At 33.7% G+C, this 27,364-nt stretch overlaps 1 protein-coding gene across 7 annotated transcripts in view; it reads right to left on the bottom strand.

Annotated features, from left to right (window-relative positions):
• Window positions 1-27,364, bottom strand: part of cno (adherens junction formation factor afadin) — a 204,989-nt gene that overhangs the window by 112,086 nt on the left and 65,539 nt on the right. For 2 of the 7 annotated variants that reach the window (XM_076414995.1, XM_076414997.1), the window contains exon 1: window positions 19,832-20,215. The exons of the other annotated variants lie outside the window; for them this stretch is intronic. In XM_076414995.1, coding sequence (XP_076271110.1) covers window positions 19,832-19,853 — 22 coding nt within the window. In that variant the 5' untranslated portion in view covers window positions 19,854-20,215. Of the gene's footprint in view, window positions 1-19,831; window positions 20,216-27,364 lie in introns of those variants that run through there. 7 annotated transcript variants of the gene reach the window in all.

Below are 27,364 nucleotides of genomic sequence, written 5' to 3'. Positions count from 1 at the left end.
ATGTCATTCTTCAGCAAGGCAACGCTCGACCACATGTCACAAAACCGGTAAAACATAATTAACACAACATTAAATTGCGAAGTGCTAGTCCACCTGCCCTATTCTTCAGATCCTGATTCTTCTGATTTCTATTTGTTTCAACATATCAGTCTGAGCAACGTTTTACTTATGAAGATACCTAAAAATAGATTGATTTGTAGGTAGCCTCAAAAGATATGTTGTTCTTTTGATGTGAAATCCGTATATTGCTTGAAAGATGGGAACAGCAGTGGCTATCTATAAACGGTACTTTGAATAACATACACTGTGCTGATCTTTTACAAAAGCTTCAAAGTGAAAAATCCTTCAAAACTAATTTATAGACGTATATATTTTTGCGTGTGCTAAAGTTTCCTTTTTTACCAACTAGGATTTATTTGGGGTGGCTACCAATAGTTATTTTTTGTTTGAATTCATGCTCTTGTCTATGTATCATAACAATAATAAAAACAGCAATTTTATTAAAGAAATCAGCCTAAAACTAATTATGGAAAACTTAATTATTCATATTTTAATAAGCCCAGGAAAAAATTGAAACCTACAATATTCGCCTCTTGCATAATTGAGTCCTTTTCAAAAAATCCACGTGGCTTTCTGGTTTTTCTTTCCCACCATCCACGGTGCCCCGCCAATAAGACCTCCTTCCCGCCGGCGCACACATTCGCATGTATTTTTAATAGGCCCAGGACTATAATCAAGGCCCAGCCAGTATCGCAAAAAAAATCATCAATAATACAGTGCTCCCCCTCCAAGTCGAGATCCCCACGTCGCTAATTATTAACGAATCGTCGACAGTACGTCGGGAAATATTATCGAAACACATTCTTTAAAATTTCATTTAAAAAATACTGTTTATTGCTCGTTTTCAGGGCGTAAGATTTAATATTGCGAATTCAATAAAGAATATCCGTAGGAACATTTTTAATATATTTGATTAGTATTTTTAAAATTCGTTTTAGAATCAGACAATATTTTCCTTCTCATTTTATTCTAGTTAAAAAGAGACACCACGCTGTCTGATTAGTTCGAACGCGTAAACGAATGAGCCTGTCAAAGTCGTCCGTTTGTCAGACGGATGCAAAATTCTTGAAAGCACTAGTGATAAGAGGTTACAACTCTAACCTATAAACTATTGGGCTGTATAATTAACTGTAGCTTTTAGATGTACTATAATGTTAAAATAAATCATATTTGATAACATTTTTGTTAAATTATTTTATTTAGATTAGAATTTTGTTGTATGTCAGTCATACAGAACAAAACTGAGTAGATGCGGCAACACTGCGACGTTCTGATGTCACTAATTTAAATGACGTATATACAAAATAACACTTACCTAAAAAACATATTAATTATAAAAATGTTCCTACGGATATTCTTTTTCATTACTGAATTTATTTTTTCGCTTTAAAAAGACATTTATTAAGAAAAATGTATACAATAAATATAAACTAAATATTTTTCATCGAGAAATTGTGTTGAATGAACGATAAAATCTTTATTGAAAGCCGTGAGAAGCGTGTTGAATATTAAAAACTCAGTAAATTGGCACAATCAATACAACTGGATAGGCATCAATGTCATCATTTTTAATTCAATGAAATCCATAAGATTTTAAAACGACTGGATTGACTCAACTGTGATAGAGTAATCAACCAAAGAGAGAAACACCCAATAGAGTAGTCTACTTCTATAGAAAGTATTTTCACCATAGCTGTAGATGAAGTAATTTGTATAATCACTTCCCAAAGATGGAAATTGTTTCAAATATACAGTTTTAGAGCTTCCAGACGGCTCAGAAACAAAGGCGCAGGAAGGTGTCTTCATTGGATCAGACATTAGACGGCTTAGAACTGACCCACACTTCATCACGACCATGAGGGATCCTCAAAAAGAAGGGTGAATTGCCTCTAAGAAGATCGTGGAGAAATTTGTAGGTAATCATAGATTTTAGCTATTAACAATTCTACTCTTTTTTAAACACTAGGTTTCCCAATGAATCTAATTATAAGTTCCTCATTCTCATCTTGAGTACTTTCCAAAAATTTTGGGGGATGTAAGTGAAGAGCAAGGTGCAATTTCACCAGGATATTAAAAAGATGGAGAAAACATACTAAGAACAATAGAGCCTGTCAATGATATCAGACTACTGTTGCTTGCTTCAGAGATACGTTCCATATTCTTCCAACAAGCGAAAATATACAAAGAGGAGCCTCACTGGGAAAAATTAAAGGTTTTAGTGTGTGGTAGTGAACATATATTAAATAAAAAATATGTATAGTTAGTGGCTTATAAATAAAATCGACATATTTACTGAAATTGTCAAGAAAGGTGTCGTCCTAAAAACATAAATATTATCTTACAAAACCTAACAGGTTAACTGAAAAATCTCCGGCCTGACACATAGATGGCGCTACTATAATTAAATCCATATATTTTTTAGTTAGCTATGATTTTGAAACGTAAATTGAAACTGAATGAAATAGCAGACATTCTAAAGATATCAACTGAACGTGTACATTATATCATTCACGAACATTTGAGTATGAGAAAGTTCTCAACAACGTGGGAGTCGCGCCAGTTCCCTTTTGACCAAAAGTAACGACGAGTTGATGATTTGGAGCAGATGTTGAACCCGCCCCAAAGCGTGGGAAAACGCAACAGTCGCCTGGTAAGGTTATGGCGTCTGTATTTTGGGATGCGTGTGGAATAATTTTCATTGACTACCTTGAAAAAGGAAGGGCCATCAACAGCGACTATTACATAGCGTTATTGGACAGTTTGAAGGATGAAATCGCCGAAAAACGGCCGCATTTGAAGAAAAAGAAAGTATTGCTTCACCAAGGCAATGCACCGTGTCACAAGTCAGTGAAAACGATGGCAAAAATCCATGAATTCGGCTTGGAATTGCTTCCTCATCCACCGTATTCTTCAGATCTGGCCGCCAGCGACTATTTTCTATTCTCAGATCTCAAACGAGTGCTCGCTGCGAAGACATTTTCGTCGAATGAGGAGGTGATCGCCGAAACTGAGGCCTATTTTGAAGCAAAGGACAAATCGTACTACAAAAATGGTATCGAAAAGTTGGAGGGTCGCTATAATCAGTGTATCACCCTTGAAGGGAATTATGTTGAATAAAAAATAATAATTTTGCCAAAAAAATGTGTGGCCGGGGACTTTTCAATTGACCTGTTAAACAGCTCTTCAGAATTTTTTGACAGACCTGTGTGATCCGCCAAGTTCATTCGGCATTGATAACAAATAATATCACCGATAGCAACACATTTCTAATCGACAGCCTTGACCCTGTTGTTGACCGGTCTCCCCTAACCCTACACTACCCCTCCCGAATAACCATCGAACCATTAAAATACGATTAGTATTACAAAAAAGAGGTGTTCGATTCTGACGCCGTGTAGTTCGTTAGCATCCCGAAAATTCGTACGTTCGATGGTTGTCGTTTCGAACTAAACACGCAATACGATGCTGAAAATCGGCATGGGGGATATCCAGTATACAGAACACCTGTTAATTAATTGATGAACGTTTGGTTTTCCGCGGACCATTATTGTTCTATTATTGCGACCAAAATACAAGCAAACACCCAATAAATAACTAACGTAGCAAAAATTAACGAAACAGTATCCAAGAATTTACAATAAAAACTGATAAATTGATACGATATTATCGACTTACGTTTCTCCAAACTTATCATTTAGAATAATTTACTTCTAAATAATAAATAGTGAGAGCTATAATCTAAAAAATAACAAATAAAAAAATAATAGCCCCCCCAATTATATTTATATAGGAATAACGTAATATTACACAAAATACACTAATACGTAAAGCCGAGACAGGATGAAAACGGAATTTAATAGAAAAAATACTATTATCTTTTGGTTGAGATTAATTTAGGGACTCTATCAACTAGGGTTTATTTGGACTGAACCTACTGTGACTATTTAACGTTGATTCTAAACCACGGTCGGATAAATATCAACATAAATGTACATTCCTGTGGAGACAATGAGGTACAGTTTATAATAAAAGAATGTAAATTTTATAACAAATTTTGTTCTGGCAAATTATAATAAAACAAATAATTCTATGGTTACTTTTTATAGTAAAATTCCCATTCTTTCATGTAATAAAATTGTATAAATAACTACAATATCCAATTTTGGAATATTTATCTTTTACATTATTGTTATATATAAAATATATTATATTGCTATACATAGTACTAGTATTATTGTAAATTATTATTTTAGTATATGATAATGATATTCATATTTGATTAAATATATTCATTTTAATAACAAGTGTACCGGAAAGCCATTACCAATTTTTTTTCGAAAAAAAAAAACACATCATTTTCAAGAAAAAGAAAAAAAGGTATTTATTCAAAATATAAAAAAAGGGGCCTTTTCTATATTCTAAACATCTCGTTCATCTTTCAGTCAATTTATGGATGCCATCACGAATAAAACTGTTTGTCCTTTGACCAAAACCATTCATTGAGCCATTTTCTAACTTATTCGAAATTGGCGAAGTGCTGTTCTGCAAGCGCGTGTCGCATTGATACGAAAAGTTGGTAGTCGGACGGGGCAACGTCTGCACAGTACGGAGGGTGAGGCAGTATGCCCTATCCAAGTGCTTTCAAAGCTTCCTTGATCGGTTTTACTTTATGAGAAACTGTAAAGTCAATTTACCATTCTGGACGTTTTTCTCCTTCTGTCAACTGTTTTCGAGTTTGGGTTGGGTCTTCATGCAATAACTCTTGCAGTTTCGCATTTTCAGACTTTTTCGGTCTCAGATCAGAGCGTCCCTTGTCTTGCATGTCGAATTCACCATCTTTGAATTTTCGAAACTAGGCTTCACGTGCTATTAAGGTTAGAGTACATTCACCGTTAGTTTCTAGCAAACGATGACTTTCAGCGGCTACTTTTTTTCGATTAATTAAGAAAAGTCAAGCATGCAGCAAGACATTTTCAAAGAGGTATACATCTATGACGGTGTCAGTTCTGCAACATATAACATGTATAGCTTTGAAGCTTGATCTCAGTAGAATAAAATGACATATATGTCAAATCGTAAAACTGCATACTTAGCCTAGCATACCTCATCTGTTAGAAAAACCGGTAACTACTTTCTGGTACACCTGGTATACTCCGTTAGATGAAATTTATTGCTTTGGGCCAACCCTTAACTGCATTCCTCAGCCACCAAATATCCTCGATTTCAACTATTACAATTACCAACTCAATTACTAAGTCAACTTACCATTTGACAATTTGTAGAACCCATCAACTACTGAACGATCAATGTTACAAATTTTAAAAAACTAAACATAAATATATAAATAAAAAATAAATATCACTTGTTCAACAAAAAAAAAAAAAGAAACGTTGAAATATAAGTTCGATGAAAAGACAGTCCTGAAGGAGAGTTTGCTGACGAATTTGTTGAATTATAAATATTGTTGAAAATATTACTTACACCGTGACGTAAAACGTAATGACGTTACAAGTGACGTAATAATATAACTTTATATAGTTTACAATGGTATCCTAAGCAAGCAGTAATGAATAGCTCTAGTAGTTCCAACAAATTTATCAAATTAACAAACTTACTGACTGATTAACAAGTTCACTTGGAAAATATATTCCATAGTTTATTCTCATGAAAACGGTCTTCATTTTCCAACCAAATCTGACTGATTTACAAACCCTACTAAACATTAGGTAGTAATAAATAAGACTTAACAAGAAAATATAACAAATATTTTTATATAAAAAAACTAAAGTGAGAAACAAAATTCTATTTTGTTTAAATATATGCTTCTTGTTATAATATAGTTGATGCGTTACTTTTTTAATGTATATATAAAACTTAACTGTACTTTTTAGGACTGTCGAATATGAATATTTATTACACAGGTGGCTTTTAAACGCCCACCGCTCACCAAATGCGTATGTTGTAACATCTAGAAGAATCCTACAATGGCGATTTGGTTGGCGCAGTGGTAAAGACGACAGGACGGTCCTCCTACCGTCACGATAATTGCGGGTCCTGCTAGCGCATGGTCGTAAAATTATGTATGTTATATATATATATATATATATATATATATATATATATATATATATATATATTAGTATTAGTATTAGTAGTATTATTAGTATTATATAGTAAGTATTCCCTTCAAGTGTACACTGATTATAGCGACCGTCCAACTTTTCGATACCACTTTTGTAATACGATTTGGCCTTTGCTTCAAAATAAGCTTCAGTTTTGGCGATCACCTCTTCATTCGACGAACATTTCTTCTCAGCTATCATTCCTTTGAGATCTGAAAACAGGAAATAGTCGCTGGAGAATACGTTGAACGAAAAACCAATTCGAAGTCCAATTATGGTTTTTTTCACACAGTGCATTGTCTTGGTTAAACAACACTTTCTTTTTCTTCAAAAGCGGCTATCTTTCGGCGATTTCGTCCTTTAAACGGTTCAATAATGTTATGTAATGGTTGCTGTTGATGGTCTTTCCTTTTTTAAGGTACTCGATGAAAATTATTCTATGCGCATCCCAAAATACAGATGGCATAGCCTTGCTAGTCGACTGCTGTATTTTCCCACGCTTTGGAGCGAGCTCATCGTGTGCAGTCCACTTGGATAACTGTCGATTGGACTTCGGAGTGAAACGATGGAGTCATGTTTCATCTATTGCCACATATCGACGCAAAAACTCGGGTTTATTACGCTTGATCATCTTCAAACACTGCTACGAATCATCAACTCGTCGTTATATTTGGTAAAAAATGAGCTCACGCGGCAGCCACTTTACACAGAGCATTCTCATACCCAAATATTCGTGAATGATATGATGTACACGTTCAGTTGATATCTTTAGAGTGTCTGCTATTTCATGCAGTTTCAATTTACGGTCATTCAAAATCATTTTGTGGATTTTTTAATGTTTTCGTCGGTAACAACCTCTTTTGAGCATCCACTGCGTTCACCGTCTTCGGTGCTCATTTCACCACGTCTAAACTTAGAATACCAATCCTTGATGGTTGGTTTTCCTGGAGAAGTGTCCGGAAACTCGGCATCAAGCCAAGTTTTTGCTTCAACTGTATTTTTTTTATTCAAAAAGCAATATTTTATCAACATGCGAAATACCTATTTATCCATTTTTTTTTCACAATAACAAAAGTTGCTTCACTCAAAATGCTATAATTCATAAACATAATCCGACAGCTGTCAAATCTATACACGCATCTTTTGAGGGTTAGGGCTAACTAAAACAATATGGATTTAATTTTAGTAGCGCCATCTAGATGTCGGGCCGGGGACTTTTCAATTGACCTGTTATTGTCTAAATAATAAAAACAATCGAAAAAATAATACGCGTCCTTTGAAAGTACCGGAAAATCATACAGATGGCCGTCGCACCCATAAAGTCCCGAACTATGGTTCTCGAGAAGTGACCATTTCATTTTTCCGAAACAATCAACTGGGTTTCTGAATATGCGCCGTCGTATTCTTAATGGACTAGACCGATAGAGAGTAGGAACGGGTTTTCGAAGACCTTTAACAACCGTCGGCATAACCGGAATAAGCTACGGACCCAGATGGGGGGTCGGTACAAATAGTAAATAGACCGTTGTTTCACGAGAACGAAAGTTCTTCGGTCGGTTTTCGTTGGGTGGAATTGTCTATTTTGGATTGATACGGTCGGCCTTTTTTTGCGAGTTTTAAAATCTTTATTATTATTTAACATTCACAGTTATTTCTCTTATAAGCTGTGTGGTTTTCTCGTCGTAAGAATGAATCGGGGAAGGCCACGGGCATTCATGCCATTTTGAGAAATGTCATTCGAAAACTGTACAGTAAGAAACAAAAAAAAAGATGTTTACAATAACAATAACGACCACAGTATAGTTATCTTAAAGTGATTTCAAATTAACAGAGCGCCTGTCCATAAACATAGAATGAAAAATCCCGGGCGTAACAAAGAATACGCGTATTTTTTTGGTTTAAAATTGACTTTATTCATCGAGGTGATCTCCATCAAAAGCCACACAATCATTCCAGCGCCGCTCTAACCTTTCAATGTCACATTTGTAGAACGTTTTATCGTTTGCCTCAAAATATCAGCTGCTGTCCACTCAGATGACGATCGTTTTGGTTCCGTAGTGAACTGGTGGATCCATGTTTTCCGGTTTGTTACGTTTAAACATGGCCAAATACCGTTCTGAATCATCAACATGTTCTTATTTTTGGTCAACAGTGAGCAAACGGCACCCAATTTGAACAGAGCTTTCTCATAATCAAATGCTCATACGCTATAAAACCAACACGCTCCTTTGATATCTTTACGATGTTAGCTGATTCACGAAACTTTATTTTTCGATCATTCAAAACGATTTTGTTGATGATTTCTAGTGTTACCACCTTATTTAGATGTCATCTGCGTTCTGCATCATCGGTGTCTCTACGGTCACGTTTGAAGTCAGCAAACTAACATATTATTTTTGTCTCTGATAGAGCGGAGTCATTCTAACACTTTTCAAATCATTGCTTGGCATGAACGGTATCCTTCCCATCAAGAAGCAGTGTAAAATTAAAACAAGAAATTGTTTTTGATCCACTGTTTTGAAAATAACAAAGGTAGTGTCACTCTAAGCACAATAACTCACAAACTTATGAGTAGAATATCATGAAATTTTAACAGCTTTCTTTTGAAAGTTAGTACTAACTGAAAAAGCGGTCAATGCAATAAAGCTACCACCATCTTTTTAATTTTAACAATTTCAAATCATTTGTTGATATGTAGTACACTCACAACAGCTAAGAAAAATTACTCTTGATTCAGAACTGGTTGAATTGTTAATGTTAAGGATTATTAAGAATTTTCTATACACTTTTACTGGTATTAACTTTTAATCCATTTCGGGTTTCATTCGCAAATATATTTCCTAACAAAGCCGTAACATCAAGAGTTAAAATGGATGTTTTAATTTCTCATTTGTTGGTGAGTTTTAGTCCCCATGTGGGACAAAATGCAAAGTAAAAAGAAGTAGATTAAGGAAAGCCATAGAAGAGAAATTAAAGATGAGCTATTTGCATCGGTGGGATACGAGAATTTTAGATAAAATGACAGTTTAAAATAAATAAATTTACTGACAGTAAAAAATATGACTGCTACTCCTTTAAGGATATGAAGAAGGATCCAATTTTATCTAAAAATGTAGGTAAAAATTATTGTTTGATTAAATAAGACTGGTTTTTTATTAAATTTATTGTTTTTCATTATATATTTTAGATGAAAGTTATTTGTAAAAGATAAAAATTACACTGATGCATGAATAATGAGGTATATATATAGGCAGGAGTGAAAATAGTAATATATATATATATATATATATATATATATATATATATATATATATATATATATATATCAACCACAAACATACATTTACGACCATGCCCCAGCAGGATTCGAACCCGCGACTATGGCAAGATATGGCCAATAATTTTCATTGACTACCTTGAAAAAGGAAGGACCATCAACAGCGACTATTACATAGCGTTAGCCGACAGTTTGAAGGTCGAAATCACCGAAAAAGAATGTCCTGCTTCACGAAGACAATGCACCGTGTCACATGTCAGTAAAAACGATGGCAAAAATCCATGAATTGGGCTTCGAATTGCTTCCTCATCCACCGTATTCTCCAGATCTGAGATCTTAAAAGAATGGGAAAACATTTTTGTCGAATGTGTTCGCTGAAACTGAGGCCTATTTTGAAGCAAAAGACAAATCCTACTACAAAAATGGTATCAAAAAGTTGGATCATAATTAACTTCACAAATTGTGGTCTAATTTCGACCACAGAACGATCACTAGTATAATTAGAACTCCTATAATGCATTATTCATTTTAATAAACATAAACGAAGTTATCTGAATTCAGTGTTGCATAATGACGGGCGTATACCCTCCCATTCTGGCCACGCCATTACGTATGAATATATGTATGTGTGACTGGACGATATTTCGTGGATAATAAAACTTAACGCAATTAAACTTTATTATTTCTGAAAATTCCTTCCCGGCATCACGGAACGCCCGCCATCATAAAACACAATACGAGCTGGGAAGGCCATTTACCGAATTATTCGCACTCTCGGAAGGTTTTATATGTTATGCTAGTTTATTGCGCTAATAAAGTCGAGATTTCGGACCAAAAATACCGAAACATTGGAGTAATGAAAATATCCAACTTCGATTAGTTCCGGTGAAGCGATCTCGCACACTTCAACGACAGCAGATAATGTTTGAATTCTATCTATTGATGACTATTGATGCCGGCAAAGTTCCAAGTACTGTTCTTTTGTTGTTGAGACATCAGAAGCATAGAACAAATTCTGGCAGAAATAGGTTCAAATATTGAGAATGCCATCTCATGAGGGACTCTTTTTTTTGAAAAGATATGATTCAAGCAGTCGATAGTAATTCCGCAATAGCAATTGACTCATTTTGTAAATTAATCCCAAATGCCGGTTAAAAGTTCGTGAGACCCATTCATTTCATTTCAATAGGCGATACTCCCTCGATTTCATCGATCTAACCCCCCCCCCTTCTTCATCAGTTCCTGACTTGGTTCCAATGGGACCACCTCCGAAGTGCCCCCTAAAAAAATCATAAATCATAAATATATTAATATATGATACAGCCGAACATAGAACCTTCTCCTTTCTTGAAGTTGGATAAAAACAAACGGTACAAAACCAGATTAAATTAAAGGACAATGAGTGATCGACTTGCTGTTTTTTTCGCAAGTTAATAACAAAACTATCAGACAGAATGTCAAACGACCAACATTTACTTCTTATATAATTGGAAAATTTGTCCAGTTTTTACTTCCCATAGTTTTGAGGCAGATAAGACGTCAGACATATATAAATTTTTAATACATCCAAGATTACAATCGATATACAGTTCGTATGACAAAAAAATCATCAATAATACAAAACATATGTTTCGTGATTCGGTTAATTATTGAATGGTGAAACCTAGACAGTATGCTGGAAACTATTTTCAGGATAAATGTAATGTCTTAACGATAAGTCGATATTCTCTACATTTAGAGATATTCGAAATATAGGAAAATGTATTGGTTAATTGGAAGAAAATCACAATTATCAGTACATAATAAATTAGTGTTATACAAACAAGTATTGACCTATATAAACATACGGAATTCAATTATGGGGATGTTGCACAAAATTCAATGTAAATACAATACCAGTTTTTCAGAAAAAAAAGTCCTACGAAACACCCAGATATTACAGCATTAATAAATTACATCGAGATCCTCAGATACCGGCTATCACTCAAGAAATCAAGAGAATCACAACGAGATATGAGCAGAAAGTCTATTCTGACATTAACATAAAAATATTGCAGCTCTTGGATAATACCAGAACAGGATACAGACCTAAAAGAATCAAACCAAGCTAAGTTGTGTTGGGTGACTACAAGCATTTAAATGTTTTGTGATTAATTTTAAATATGCAGTCCATCTTCTGTGTCAATTGTATGAATATATTCTGTTTCGAGCAATAGCTTGTAGATAGGTATTTGGGTTCCAGTTTGACTCTAGTCGAAATTGAAGATCCAGAATACTTGAAATATTTCATCCCCAAAACTTGACAAAATTCTTTTAAATCATTTGTACTAATAATTACACATTATAGAAGCATCTATTCATTGTTGCATATCACCTAGAATACAGTGTAAAATATTGCTACATTACTAATATTGCTTGCTGCTAACTATTCTTCCTCATTGATGTTATGGATTTGAGTTTTAAACAATTACTATAAACATTGATCAAAAGGTTTTACTAGCTAATAAAACTAATAATATGGGAGAGAAAAACTATATTATTACTGTTTAAACAAATAAGTTGTTTCTTCTTTTTGTTAATCTATTTTCCGTTTCCAGGTATATAAGACGTCACACATATATTAATTTTTAACGTATCCAAGATTAGAACGAAGACAGTCAGCAGCAAGAAAATAAAAACATCAATAATATGAAACTGTCTTTCATCAGACATTAATTATGAAGTTAGGAAACATCGAGGATATGCGGAAATATGTTTTAAAATACACGGCATTTATGTTTATTGCATTATTTTCTGATGTAACAGTTAATATTACGACTACAACAAAAATAAAGTCAAAACGAAATAATATGTTTGAAACATATGATTTAATTTTAAAAAAGCACTTTGATTTTAACAGATAAAGAGGATATATTTAGAACACGTTCTCCATTAACATGAATTAATATAATTAATTTAATTATAAATTATTTCCATTAAGTGTTTTTGTTAACACAGTTATGTTTATGATCATGATGCTTCACAACTCACAACTTTCTCAATTAAATTTTATAGTATTATTGAGCACAAAACCACCTCAAAATATTGATTATTCCAACTCCTAAAAATTCGGTTGGTAGCAGTTAAAATAATATAGTAAATAGATAAATAGGTTTAGGTGGGTATTAAGCTAAACTGTGTGTATATAGTAGAATATGAAATACATGTAGTAGAGTTTTTGTTTATTTTAATTTAGCTATTACAACGATTATTATGTACATATTTTATTTTAAAATGTTTAATTAATACGATTAACATTATACCCAAATATCTGATTATTTTAGGATTTGTCTGGATTTCCCCCCTTCCCATCATCAGATTTTGACTTGGTTCCAATGGGACCACCTCAGAAGTGTACTCTTTTGAATAAAAAAAGAATTCTGAAAATCGATCGATAATTAGCGGAAAAATAGGGGACCATACATTAATATATATATATATATATATATATATATATATATATATATATATATATATATATATATATATATATATACAGCCGAACATGAAACCTTTTTCGAAGTCGGTGAATAAAGCAATTGGTTAAAGAGTCATCTACCGAACTGACGTTTTAACCGAGACATAAAGGATGTTTATAATTAAGCCGTTATCATTATAATTTAACTAAGCGACGTGCTTAGGACTTATTAGTTGATTGATAAGCGCCCTCATAATGTTAACGAGATATATCCATAATGAACGAGATCCAATTTCTTCTAGGCACACATATTGTAAATTATGAAGCCTTATTATAAGGAAGGGTCCTACTATAGGCTTAAATTTATTATTTAGCCGATATTTATTAGAGACCCATCACCCTCATGGCTTCTCTATGGTCTGATCAAAATTACAATTTACAAATAGGATCATAGATAAAATATTTATAAACTATAAATAAGATATTAACACATGTTACAGATACAATAGGCAATAAATATTTTTTTAAATTATTATCTGCATGACATATAGAAAATCACTTCAGCAAATGATCTGTATAAAATATCTTATTTTAAATCTTATTCCAAATAATATGTCTGACTGTTAATCACACTTCACTGTTATTATGTACACTTAGTTGGTTGGAAAATACAGTGGAGTACAATGACACTTTTTCAAAGTATTTACATTTTACTAGAACAGATATCACCCTGTATCACCTTCTCACCAACACTTTCTATAGAAACCTATAACTTTATTAATTATAATCCCAAAAGTTCAAATCAAATATAATTTATTTTAACATTATAGTATATCTAAAAAATACATTTAATTATACAACCATAATAGTTTATAGGTTAGAGTTATAACCTCTTATCACTATTACTGTCAAGAATACTGCATACGTTTGACAACCGAACGACTTTGACAGGCTCATTCGTTTACGCGTTCGAACCAATCAGACAGCACTGCGTCTCTTTTTAACTAGAATAAAATGAGAAGGAAAATATTGTCTGATTCTGAAACGAATTTACAAATTGCGGTAGGCAATATATTAAACATCTTGATGACGTATGTATAAAAAAAGTTTGAATAAACTATAGAAATGTTATTTATTCGCTGCATGTTTCAGGCTTTTGATAAAATGTGCCAAAAAACAATTTTAGGAATCAAAATCGAGGGTTAAGAGACCCAACAATCACTTTCTTCAAAAGGAAAACATATAATTCCTTTTAATTTTAAACAAATTAAACATCTTCGGTGTTAGCATCTTTTGACCAAAAATATTTCTGTAGTCATTGGACATTTTAAGTCGTAAAAAGGTTTAAAAATATAATTACGTATTTTCACTTAAAATAAATATATTACTAAATAAATATTTTCTGCAAACTCCTGAATAATAGACATTAATATATAATAACCCAATATAACGGTTTATATCATATATAATTATTAACGCTGAACTTCCCAACAAAATTAAAATTACATTATATATTACACTGTCGTAATTTATTCGAGAATCGATATTAATATACATTTATTGTTATATAATACAGCATTCATTATAATATTTACATACATTTTACATTTATTATAATAAATAATACATTTTAAAACTTCGCAGCTCGCTTCATCCGAGTTGTTATTTAAATATATGAAATATATTTCAAAAAATTATTATATTTCATTATTAATATAAAAAAACAGTAAACATGAAGAAACATAGTTATAGAAAGCTGTTACACGAGATTAAAAATTATACTTATCCCATGTACACTAATTTATATAAGACGCTGAAAGGTTTCTTTGTTTAAGGAGTTGTAGTAAAGTTGACCAATAATTTTTTACAAGTTTGTTTCTGGTTACAATTTTGTACTTTTTTATATTTTTTCTGCAGTTTCAGCTAACAAGGAACATCTTTAGCCTATTCAACGTTATGTTGTACATACGTCATCAAGATTTGTGACGTCAAAACGTCGCAATGTTATCCCATCAACTCTGAGTTTTAGTTCAGTTGAGCTTTGATATACAACAAAATTCTAATCTAAATAAAATAATTGAACAAAAATGTTATCAAATATAATTTATTTTAACATTATAGCACATCTAAAAACTCGAGTTAATACAGCCCCAATAGTTTATAGGTTAGAGTTATAACCACTTATCACTATTCCTTTCAAGAATTTTGCATACGTCTGACAACCGGATGACTCTGAGAGGCTCTGTGTCAGAAATCCGAAAGCACTGTGTCTCTTTTTATCTATAATAAAATGAAAAGGAAAATATTGTCTGATTCTGAAACGAATTTACAGATTGCGGCAGGCAATACATTAAACATCTTGATACTTGAGATTATAGTAACAATCCAGTCCATCAGAAACCTGGTCATTTGTTAACAGGTTGACATGTTAAACTCATAAACTCATTCCATCACCCTTTACTATAGTTTTTATGAATATAGAGTCAAAATTTACTCATTCAAGTATGTTTTCACAAACCTCTATTAGCTCCTGAGGAATATGCATGGTATTTCCGTCACTATTAGCGCACTATTAATGCGGTTCATGTTCAAAGAGTCATAATAATTTCGTGAGGCTCTTGTTGGGTCCGTGTTATCAAGCATAAATGGCGATAATTTCCTTCAGTTGAAGATGCTGAAGCCCTCTGCGGCATTTTCATTGATTCAACACACGACATTCCATCGATATGCAAAATTTAAGACAAATTATTTGTTAGAGAGATATATCATTTAATGGTATGTAACAAAATGGCAGGAAATAATCAAGAAATATACAGGACCAATGCCAATGACGTCATTGCAGATAACATGAAATCAAAAACCTTCCAAACCTATGCAGGAGACTAAGACAAGGTGGAAGTTTGAGCCTAACCCTATTTATAATATTAGTTGAAGAAATAATAAGTAATATAAAGGATATAAAAAATGGATGATAATGGAAATATTCATAAGACACTACACAACACTACACAAGATCAGATGGTTTGGTTCTTTTGAGTCTGTGTCCTGTTCTGATGGTATCCAAAGGTTGCAATATTTCAATATTCATATGAGAATGGAGTCTTTCCTCATGCCCCCTTGCAATTTTCTTGATTCTCCATGTAGGTAATCAGTCCTATAGTATTTGGGTGCGCCCACAATACCTCTCAAGACTTTATTCTTGGCTCTTTGTTCTCTACTCTTTGCAGAACATCCCCATAATTGATCTCTGTTTGTCCATATAGGTTTTAATATTTGCTTATATAATAGCAATTTATTATGTACTGATAATTGTAATTTTATTCCAATTAGCTAGTACATTTTCCTATATTTCAATTCCAGTTCTTTTCTTTTCTTCTTTATTAGCGTTGTTGCTATATGTAATGATAATGTTATTTAATGTTATTGGTGCTTGTACGGTCTGTTTATAGGTGAACTGCACATGTACAGTAACATCAGCAAATGTAGCCATCCTGATGTTTTCCGTTTGTGGTATATAACAAGTGTAAAGTAGATAAAGCATTGGTCCCAGTACACTTTCTTGTGGTACACCTGTTTTAGCTTCTTTTTTATTGTAGAATAAGCTTCTTCTTGTTTGACTCTAAACATTCTGGTTGTAATGTATGATTTTAATAGTTCGGTGTGTTGTTTTGGTAGCATTTTCTGTAGTTTATGAACAAGGCCTTCATGCCAAACCTTATCGAAGGTTTGTGCTACATCTTAGAATATAGCTGAGCATACTTTTCGATTTTCGTAGGCTTTTTCAATAACATCTGTTATTCTGCGAACCTGGTCAATTGTTGAGTGTTTGTTAATAAACCCAAACTGGTGTGTTGGTATTAGGTTTCTTCTCTCTATGATCGGTTTTATTATTTTCAACAAGAGTTTTTCAAAAACCTTAGATATTACTGGCAACAGTGATATAGGTCTTTATAATTCCCTTTATTGGTAGTTTTTACAGTAATTCTCCTGTTATTAAATCATAGCCTGGTGATTTCCTGGGGTTTCAGTTTTAATAACTTTGGTTAACTCTTTCGGCGTGACTAATTCAATCATCGAATTTTCAGCTTCTATGTCCGGCAAATTATGTTCAATATTAGTTTCATTTGGTTTAAAAGTTCTTCTAGATATTCAGCAAATGCTTCTGCTTCTTGGCGAATTTTAGATTACTGATGCATCAAACCAATCGTATCAACAGTTTATTCGTGAATTTCACTCGCCAAGAAATCATAACAGAGTCAAACTAGAAGTCGCCGATAAAAAAAAAACAATAAATAACAGGACATGTAATTGGCGAGAGAAACGCCGAAAGTCTCTTTGTTCTTCGGATTAAGTAATGACTGTCGCAGGACTGGACCAATAAATTCGAGTTTGTTTATGTTTCGCTCTTAACCGTTCTCGGTTTCTTGTATCGCGCCAGCTGGTCCCATCGACAAAGAACATCAAGAAACAGCAACGTCATAAACTAGTTTTCGGTGTAACGATTTTCCGACGGTAATGCTTCATAACGTGCACGTGTGTGTGTGTGTCTGTATGTACTCTGGTAGCGTACGAACAGAGACCAAAGCAAACATTATGCGCGTTTCACATACAGACATTGATTCTTGCGTTTAAATATTAACACCAAATCGATTTTCAGTTCTAATCCGAACTCGTGGCAGCCATCTTCAATGGAAATTCGTTGGAATTAAAATCGGATAGAATTAATTGATACGTACGTCTAATTTTCTAGTTCTTTATCATGTCCATGTGTTTGTTTAAATTTATTTATTACAGCTGCTAGTCGTTGCCGACTAACCTACAATTTATCTTTACATTAACTTAAATCTACAGGCTATTCAAAGTTTTTTTGTACATACGTCATCAAGATGTTTAATATATTGTCTGCCGCTATTTGTAAATTCGTTTTAGAATCAGACAGTATTTTCCTTCTCATTTTACTCTAGTTAAAAAGAGACACAACGCTGTCTGATTAGTTCGAACGCGTAAACGAATGAGCCTGTCAAAGTCGTTCGGTTGTCAGACGTACGCAATATTCTTGACAGTAATAGTGATAAAAGGTTAGAACTCTAACCTATAAACTATTGTGGCTGTATAATCAAATGTAGTTTTTATATGAACTATAATGTTAAAATAAATTAATTTGATAACATTGCTGTTCAATTATTTTATTTAGATTACAATTTTGCTGTATGTCAAAGACAAACTGAACTAATACTCAGAGTTGATGCGACAACATTGCGATGTTTTGACGTCACAAATTTAGATGACGTATGTACAAAATAACTTTGAACAGACTGTAAGTGTGTATCTAGAAGGACCCAGCGGTCCTATCTTAGTCTCTGGTGTAATAATGTTTATTTATATATTTACATACACTATATGTTAGATTTCCTTTTCAATCTTTGGTTTATATTGTTTAAAATATTTTTATTTTCAGAGGATCTACTTTGTTGCCATTTTATCGTAGTTTTCGGCTTTCGTGGTAGCCATGCTATATTTCGGATGATACCTTTAAATACCTTTAATTGTAGAGTTTCTGGAGTATTATTCTATGCAGTTTGTTCGATATCTATAACGAATTTTTCTACATCAAAATTCAAATCTCCGGTTGTCTTAAGGGGTACATTTAATTGAATTCCATTATTTAATTCTCCAGCAAAGCCTTCTGTCCGTTCTCTTGTGTGTTAACGTTGTATTTTGTTCTTTTCTTATTATATTTTCACTCAGTGTCAGAATCAATGGAGTGTGATCTGAACTTAGATTAACGTTTTCTACGACGTCCCCATAGCTGAAGAAATTTAACAGGCTTGGGGATTCCCTGGTAATCTTTCTCTAGAATCCCCATCCTGTATTTTTTGATTATTTAGGACATTCAAATAATTTTCCTTCGTTTGATTGTATCGTGCCCATATTGTTTTTCAATATATTTTAGGTGAAAACTATGTATAAGAAATAAACATTATATTGATACATAAATGACGTAATGAAAATATGTAGATAAAGTGAAACTAACTACATAATTTGCTTAGATGGAATAGATGGGAATACAAATAGATGAAATTATGAATTATTAACAACAAAATCGGTAAATATTTTAAACCGCTGATAAATATTAAGATGTTTAACGATTAATACTGTAAAATAAGTAATTATACGTCAATTTATTCTTTGAACATTTCATTAATTATTTTATTATTTATTTACTTTATGGAGAAATCAATAGTTCATTTAATGATTATAAATACATTAGTTCTATATAATTTCTATATCGTAAAACACAAAGTGTCGTTACTGTTTTAAATGATATACAAATATGTAATAGTTCATTTAATATTCCATGCTTATAATTATAACATAAAAGTAAATAAAAGTCAAATATTCTTATATTTGACGCTCTGAAGTTGTTGCAGTTCTGAAAATAATGTTACTCATGATACTTTGTTATGAGGTTCAGTGATGTAGTAATTAACTTATTAATACTTTGTTGATTATTATAACTTAGTGGAAAGTAGATTTAATTAAATGACATTTCAAAGAAGTTAGTGAGTGTTAGTTCTTGAGATAGTTCCCATGTATTTTAATATACAGACATTTGTTACTGAAATTAATATTATATATCAAATATATTTCTGATATTATATTGAAAATATTGTTAAAACAAGTTTTAGTAATGTTAACATATAATTTTTAAGTTATTCTCTTTAGTCTGTTATAAGAGACAGACATTTTCAGCACTAGTAATGATTGTTTTGATAAGAAATACTTATTGCCCGCTGGGACCACATACAGACATTGATTCTCGCGTTTAAATATTAACAATCAAATCGATTTTCTGTCCTAACTTCAAATGCACGATATGTATCCGTAAAAGAATGAAAATTAATTGATACGTACGTCTAATTCCCCAGTCCATCATCGTGTCCACATAATCCCGGCTTCAACCGGCATCTATATCAATCCTCTTCGTTAGCGGCGTCGCTGTTCTCGCCCACGATCATCCGACAAAACTTTCCGATCAAGAAACAAGCGAGCGTGTTTAAAAAAACCAAAAACAAGGAAGAACCGGGCGGTTTCGACGGACCTCTACATCGTCCTCGGTCTCGCGAGGAAATCCAGCCGCGATCCGATTAGCCCATTGTCCCTGTCGCTTTCCCGAACACCCTCTACATTTTCGCGATGCGCTTGGCGAGACGAAGAACGGGCGACAGAAACGGAACCGGAGAGCCTGCCGTCGCGGGAGAGCACTACGTACGCGGTGCGAGCGGTGTCGGGCGTCTCGCGTTGAACTCGAAGTCTCGAGAGCGCTGAAGCATGCGCGAAGTCGCGACGTTGCCGATACTCCGTCTCCCTTGTTCGCCAGAAAGGCGTACGTACGGTACGAACGACGGTCGAACTCTTTTTCTCGATCGGCTACCGGGGATTACGTCTTCTCGGATCGTGTTGGTACTGCGCCCGGTGTCAGTGCAAAGAGCGAAAAAGAACTGAGCTGGGATCAAAACATTTAAGTATCTTTGAAAAAAGAAGAAAACCAAAAGTAAAATAACAACGACTTTACAAAAAAAATGTTTGCTTCTGTCCAATAATCTAATTTATGATTTTTTTATTCATTACAATGCATCATTTAAATGATAAGCAACGTCTTGCAGACGACTCAAAATGATTAGGACGTCGTCTAGAAAGTCCAAATATGATGCTGATATATTTTGTTACATATGTGGTATATTTATTATAACACGAGATACAGAAAAAGCTTTGTGAAGTTGTTATTTGCTGCGTTCGAAATCTAGACAAACTCTGTAAAACACGTAAAAGAAAAATGATGATGAAAATAACAGGTCAATTGAAAGTCCCCGGCCTATCATAGTAAAAGAAATTTTTTGGCAAAATTAGTTTTTTTTATTTAACATAATTCCCTTCAAGGGTATAGGACCCTTCAACTTTTCGATACCATTTTTGTAGTACGATTTGTCCCTTGCTTCAAAATAGACCTCAGTTTCGGCGATCACTCCTTCATTCAGCGAGCATTCCTTTGAGATCTAACAACAGGAAATAGTCGCTGGGGGCCGCATGTGGAGAATACGGTGGGTGAGGAAACAATTTGAAGACCAATTTATGGATTTTTGCCATAGTTTTCACTGACTTGAGACACGGTGCATTGTCTTGGTGAAGCAGCACTTTCTTTTTCTTCAAAAGCGGCCGTTTTTCGGCGATTTCGTCCTTCAAACCGTCCAATTTCCAACCGACTGTTTAGCTTTCCCACGCTTTGGAGCGGGTTCATAGTGTGCAGTCCACTCGGATGATTGTCGATTGGACTTCGGAGTGAAATGATAGAGCCATGTTTCATCCACTGTCACATATCGACGTTTTTTTCAAACACTGCTCCGAATCATCAACTCGTTGTTGTTTTCGATCAAAAGTGAGCTCGCACGGCACCCACTTTGCACAGAGCTTTCTCATAGCCAAATATTCGTGAATGATATGATGTACACGTTCAGTTGATATCTTTAGAGTGTCTGCTATTCCATTTATTTTTTTTAATACACTGTTATTTATGCCCTTCAATAAATATGCATTAGATGTAATATAATGTTAAAATAAATATATTTTATAACGTTATATTTATTGCGTATAGCGACACACCTGCAATGTTTATTTATCTCAGTATCGAGTTGAAAAATGGAAAAGGAAATTCGCAATACCAACAATTTGGCGAGACCCATAACGAAAAGTTGATGAATGCTATTTTAGCGCAGTTAATCCTGATAACAACTAATATCCCGACCTTGTTCCATCTGTTCATCAAGATCATCTCAAAAATTCAAATAAAAATATTGAGAATAAAGACATTGCACTGTCGCAGTAAGCGGTAAAATCCCAGTTTCTTATCTCAAAAGGCTTTTTTAAAAATGTAATAAACTCTTTTCCCGATAAGAATTCAAAAAAAATCTACTAGTAGTCAACAAAAAAGTTGGAATAGTTCAAACTAGTAGTACCTAGAATTTTAGACAATAACAATAACAATCTGAATCGAAAAATGAAACTCTCAAAACAGTGTGAAACAGGAAAATTATATTCTAGCTTATGAAAAATAACTGAAGATTCAAGAAGAACCCTGATTCTATTACAGATTCTTGTTAACCAATCTCAGTTATATTATTTACTAATATAAATTAATTTATATAAACCAGGACACGATTTAATAGCAGGAGAATTACTGCAAAAACTACCAAGAAAGGGGATTATAAAACTCACCAACTTGATCAATATATCATTTAGATTAAAACATTTCCCAGACATTTGGAAGATGGTGGAAATTATAATGATCCCAAAACCTGGGAAGTCACCAAACGAAATAAAATCCTATAGACCTATATCACTGCTGCCAGTAATATATAAGGTTTTTGAAAAACTCAACAATTGACCAGGTTCACAGAATAACAGATGTTATTGAAAAAGCCTACGAAAGTCAAAAAGTATGCTCAGCTATATTCTTAGATGTAGCACAAGCCTTCGATAAGGCTTGGCATAAAGGCCTTGTTCATAAACTACAGAAAATATTACCAAAACAACACACCAAACTGTTAAAATCATACATTATAACCAGAATGTTTAGAGTCAAGCAAGAAGAAACTTACTCTACAATAAAAGAAGCTAAAGCAGGTGTACCACAAGGAAGTGTACTGGGGCCAATGCTTTATCTACTTTACACTTGTGATATACCACAAATGGAAAATATCACGATGGCTACATTTGCTGATGACACTGCGATTATAGCTGTCGGAGACAATAGTGAAGAAGCCTCACGAAAATTACAACAGGCAAATGACAATATAAATAATTGGACACATGTGCAGTTCATCTATAAACAGACCGTATAAGCACCAATAACATTAAATAACACTATCATTCCATATAGCAACAACGTTAAATATCTTGGAATGAATCTCGATGCAAAACTTCGCTGGAAGGAACATATAAAGAAGAAAAGAAAAGAACTGGAATTGAAATATAGGAAAATGTACTGGCTATTTGGAAGAAAATCACAATTATCAGTACATAATAAATTGCAATTATATAAGTAAATATTGAAACTTATATGGACATACGGAGTTCAATAATGGGGATGTTCTGCAAAGAGTAACATAAATAAAATACAATTTTTTCAGAGCAAAGTCCTGAGAGGTATTGTGGGCGCATCCAAATACTATAGGACTGATTACCTACATCGAGACCTTCAGATACCCACAGTCAGTCAAGAAATCAAGAGAATTGCAATGGGGCATGAGGGAAGACTCCATTCTCATACTAATATTGACATATTGCAACTTTTGGATACCACCAGAACAGGACACAGACACAAAGGTATCAAACCAACTGATCTTGTGTAGTGTTGTGTAGTGAGGTGCATATATTACAAAATTCAGCAGTGACATGTATAAACATTATTTCACCAGAGACTGAGATAGGGCCGATGGGTCCTCCTAATTTTATACCTAGATTTAAGTTATCATAAAACAAATTGTAGGTTAGACGGAAACGACTAGTAACAATGAATTAATTAGATAATAAAAAAAATAAATGAACGTTTTTGTTTAATATGACTCTAAGAATAATATCATTGTGACTTAAACATTCCATATCCTCTTAAATACGGTCATTAGTCATAGTTGTGCTTGATATAGGGCTTGTTTAACGTCGTACATTAGCGCTCAATTATACTCTCAATAAGCTGAAACATTGTATCTGATAAGCTGATTCTGGTTAATGTAATTTCAAGTGAATATGTGCACACTATTCATAAAGCCTAAAAATAACACATTCTTGCTGATACAATATTATAAAAGTTTCTTTGTTGTTTGGAATTTTTTAGTAGTTCAAGATTAAACACCATATAACAGGTGGGGCAAAAGTACCGCTACCATTTTGATTGCGTGCAATCTTGGTTGTGTGACGTTTAGCTCAATTCTGCTTCAACCATTCGGTTGTGTAGATATTCAAATTTCATTACGGATAAATATACGGCACAAGAACGCAATATATATATATATATATATATATATATATATATATATATATATATATATATATATATATATATATATACCATATATATATATACCATATATATACCATATATATACCATATATATACCATATATATACCATATATATATATATATATATATATATATATATATATATATATATATATATATATATATATATATATGGTGCAAAGAAATGCTTAAGAAATTCAATCGCGGTGCTTCGAAAGACGTTTATAAAATCGTGACAGATGACAAATCATGGATATATTCGTATGAGCACGAAAGTAAGCAGCAGTCGACTGTATGGGTGTTCCAAGATGAACCAAATCCAACAAAAGTTGTTCGCGCCCGAAGCACTTCAAAGAAAATGGTGGCTTGTTTCTTCGGGAAAATTAGAGGATCGTAGAACAGTAAATTCTGATTGGTACACAACCATTTGTTTGCCAGAAGTCTTCGACGAAATAAGGAAAACAAACAATAGACGCCGGATTGTTCTTCATCATGACAATGCGAGCTCTTATCAGCTCAAATAAGAGACTATTTGAGCATTCAATACATCGAATTGATGGGTCATCCGCCATACAGGCCTGATTTGGCACCCAATGACTTTGTAGGAATGTTCGTCGGATCGGTCAATCGGTCGAAATGTGTGGCTGCCGCTGCGATCATTTATCAGAACACTCACTACTATCTTTGGAAGGAATTTGCACGGGAACTAAAAACACTGATTGAATCAAAGTTGTTTATTCTAACTTACGATTGATACATGTGGTCGATGGGAGAATGGACAGGATATTAGGTTAAGGTGAAGGAAGTACGGTAGCGCTGTGGAAGTGGTACTGTTACAGGGGGACGGTGATAAGAAAAGCGAGCGAGACGTCGTCGTGATGGCCTTTTATACTCCAGAACTGCATGGTACCAATCCACCGGCGTTGCCAACCTTTGTAGTTGTTGATGGTGAATTGGTGGTGGCCTAAAGGGTCGTGGCGGTCGCCACAACTTCTTTTTCCCATCCGTGAAGAATAAACTGCGTGGTCAACGATTTTCATCGACGAAGAAGCTATTGAAGCCTAATATACCTCATTCGGAATGGAATAAAAGCTTTGAAAATTGGTTTAAGCGTATGCTTAATAATGTTTAAGTGTATCGATTATCGTGGCGAGTAATTTGAAAAACAATAAAAATATATTCGCAGCTTAACTATTTGTTTTTTTTTTCCTATTCCCGAAATATAAATAGTGACCCTCGCACAACAGAACAGCAGTGATAAATTAATTGTAAATTAACATTGTACTAAGCACATCTAATGTAAGATGTAATTAATGTTAATTAATTAAAAAATGATATACAATTTTATCTGAAAATCGGAAAGGATGCTACCATATCGTCATAATCAAAAAGGACCGACGATGGTTATTTCGAACAGCTGACGGATGGTAAATCGAAGCAGGACCACCTGTTTCGAAAGCAAACGCGTTCGACATATGATCCATGTCCCGTTGGGGCAGGAGCGATAAAAACGTCAATCATTAACACCTTCCCGGCTTGGTAGCCGTCCCTCCGGCAACTAAATCGACGCTCATGCGGCAACAACGCAACAACAAGAACCGACACCGCGCTCCTCGGCCTTTAACCCGTCGCAGGAACGAAGAAAACGACCAAAGAAACAAAGAAGGAACGCCGCAATGATAAATAGTAAGAGACCAGAGGAGAAACTGTGTTTACACAGGATGCGACTGGCTCTATCGGTTGATTGTGAGAAACTGGTCTGGGTTTCGCGGACGCCTGCAACAATAGAAGACCGTTTTATTAGGCTGGTGTGCGGTTTAAGTGCAACTAAATGGAAATTGTAAGTAAAACGACTCTAAATAACTCAATTATAACATTGTATGATGCATCTGTATCACGCCCGACGGTAAGAAAGATACTGGCCTGATTTTAGTGACTGGAGAAGTGCCCTATCAACTAATAAACAATTAATCACACTGACATAACAGGCTAATCAATTTTTTTATGTTGGTTAAGAGGTTTTTGATTAATCAAAGCACTTTGAACAGTATTTAAGAAATCTGTATCTATTCAGTATAAAAAACACAAAAAACACAACAGATCAGACTCAAAAGTCGGAAGATACTCCCAATTTGATCTCAAATCAAAGATATTGGTTTATCAGCTGATCATAAAGCCAATGTGGACCAATGGGGTGCAAATATGGGGCTGCACCAAGACATCAATCCAAGGCACCCAAAACAAAGTTCTATGATTAATTACCAATGCTACGTAACCAACAAAGAGCTACACGACTATCCTGTACTACGAAATTATCCAAGATTTCATCTTAAAACTTGAAATTAGGTTACTAAATCACAGCAACGCGAAAGCAATACAGCTACTGGACAACCCGCAGGAAATCAAAGATTGAAGCGAACCAAACTACACAAACTTGTAAAGTGTATAAGTCTTAATCTTCACTTTAGCTTAAATAGTTTAATCACTACATAGTATAAAACAAAGTCGCCTTTTCTGTCCCTATATCCCTATGTGCGCTTAAATCTTTAAAACTACGCAACGGATTTTGATGCGGTTTTTTTCAATAGATAGAGTGATTCAAGAGGAAGGTTTATATGTATAATACATGCATAATATACTAAGGCAACATTGCTAATTTTAGAGGTTTCTAACGTGATGTCGTAAATTAACCTATTTTTTTAGGCTTATTTAGCAATTAGCAAAAACGCTGCCAACCCTACGAGTTAGATCAAATTAATGTACTACAGTATTGTACACCATAAAAAGGTCTACAAAAAAGTCCGCGATGGTATATGTTTATCTTTTAGGGATAACCCACATTAACCATTTTTATTGTTTACTTTTTACGTGAGAAAATGGCTTATTTACGAAGCTATTTTAAGCAATACGGCATTAATCCTTATCGAATTAAGTACCTTAAATACAGTGTGCAATTAATATAGATCAATATGGTTCCTTACAGCGTGTAAATTAAACAAATATTTTCGGAGATATTACAAATTTAAAATTTGCGTTTAAAAATGAGTAATGTAATAAAAATTGTATAAATTTAGATATTCCAAAGATAGCAGGAAATCTTCATAGTAAGTATAGGGGAAGAGGAATTGTTTTACTCCAAATTTAATGCATGCAGGCCAAGGGCAGTAGTGAATGAACCAAAAATACTGGATCGATTTTAATCATGTTTTCATTGAGTGACACAGGCATATATATTTTATGCCCGTGCAAAGTCGGAGGGGACCGCTATGTTTTTATATACAACGTTCATAATTTTTCTGTAGTGTATTTAATTTAGTATGAGCATTGCACCCGTGCGAAGCCGGGGCGGGTCGCTAGTTTTATTACAATT

Source organism: Rhynchophorus ferrugineus, unplaced genomic scaffold (genome assembly GCF_030347505.1).
Source record: "Rhynchophorus ferrugineus isolate W39M unplaced genomic scaffold, kcgeb_rfMv2 rfM9, whole genome shotgun sequence".
Taxonomy (NCBI): Eukaryota; Metazoa; Arthropoda; class Insecta; order Coleoptera; family Curculionidae; genus Rhynchophorus; species Rhynchophorus ferrugineus.
This window is presented reverse-complemented; position numbering and strand designations above follow the sequence as displayed.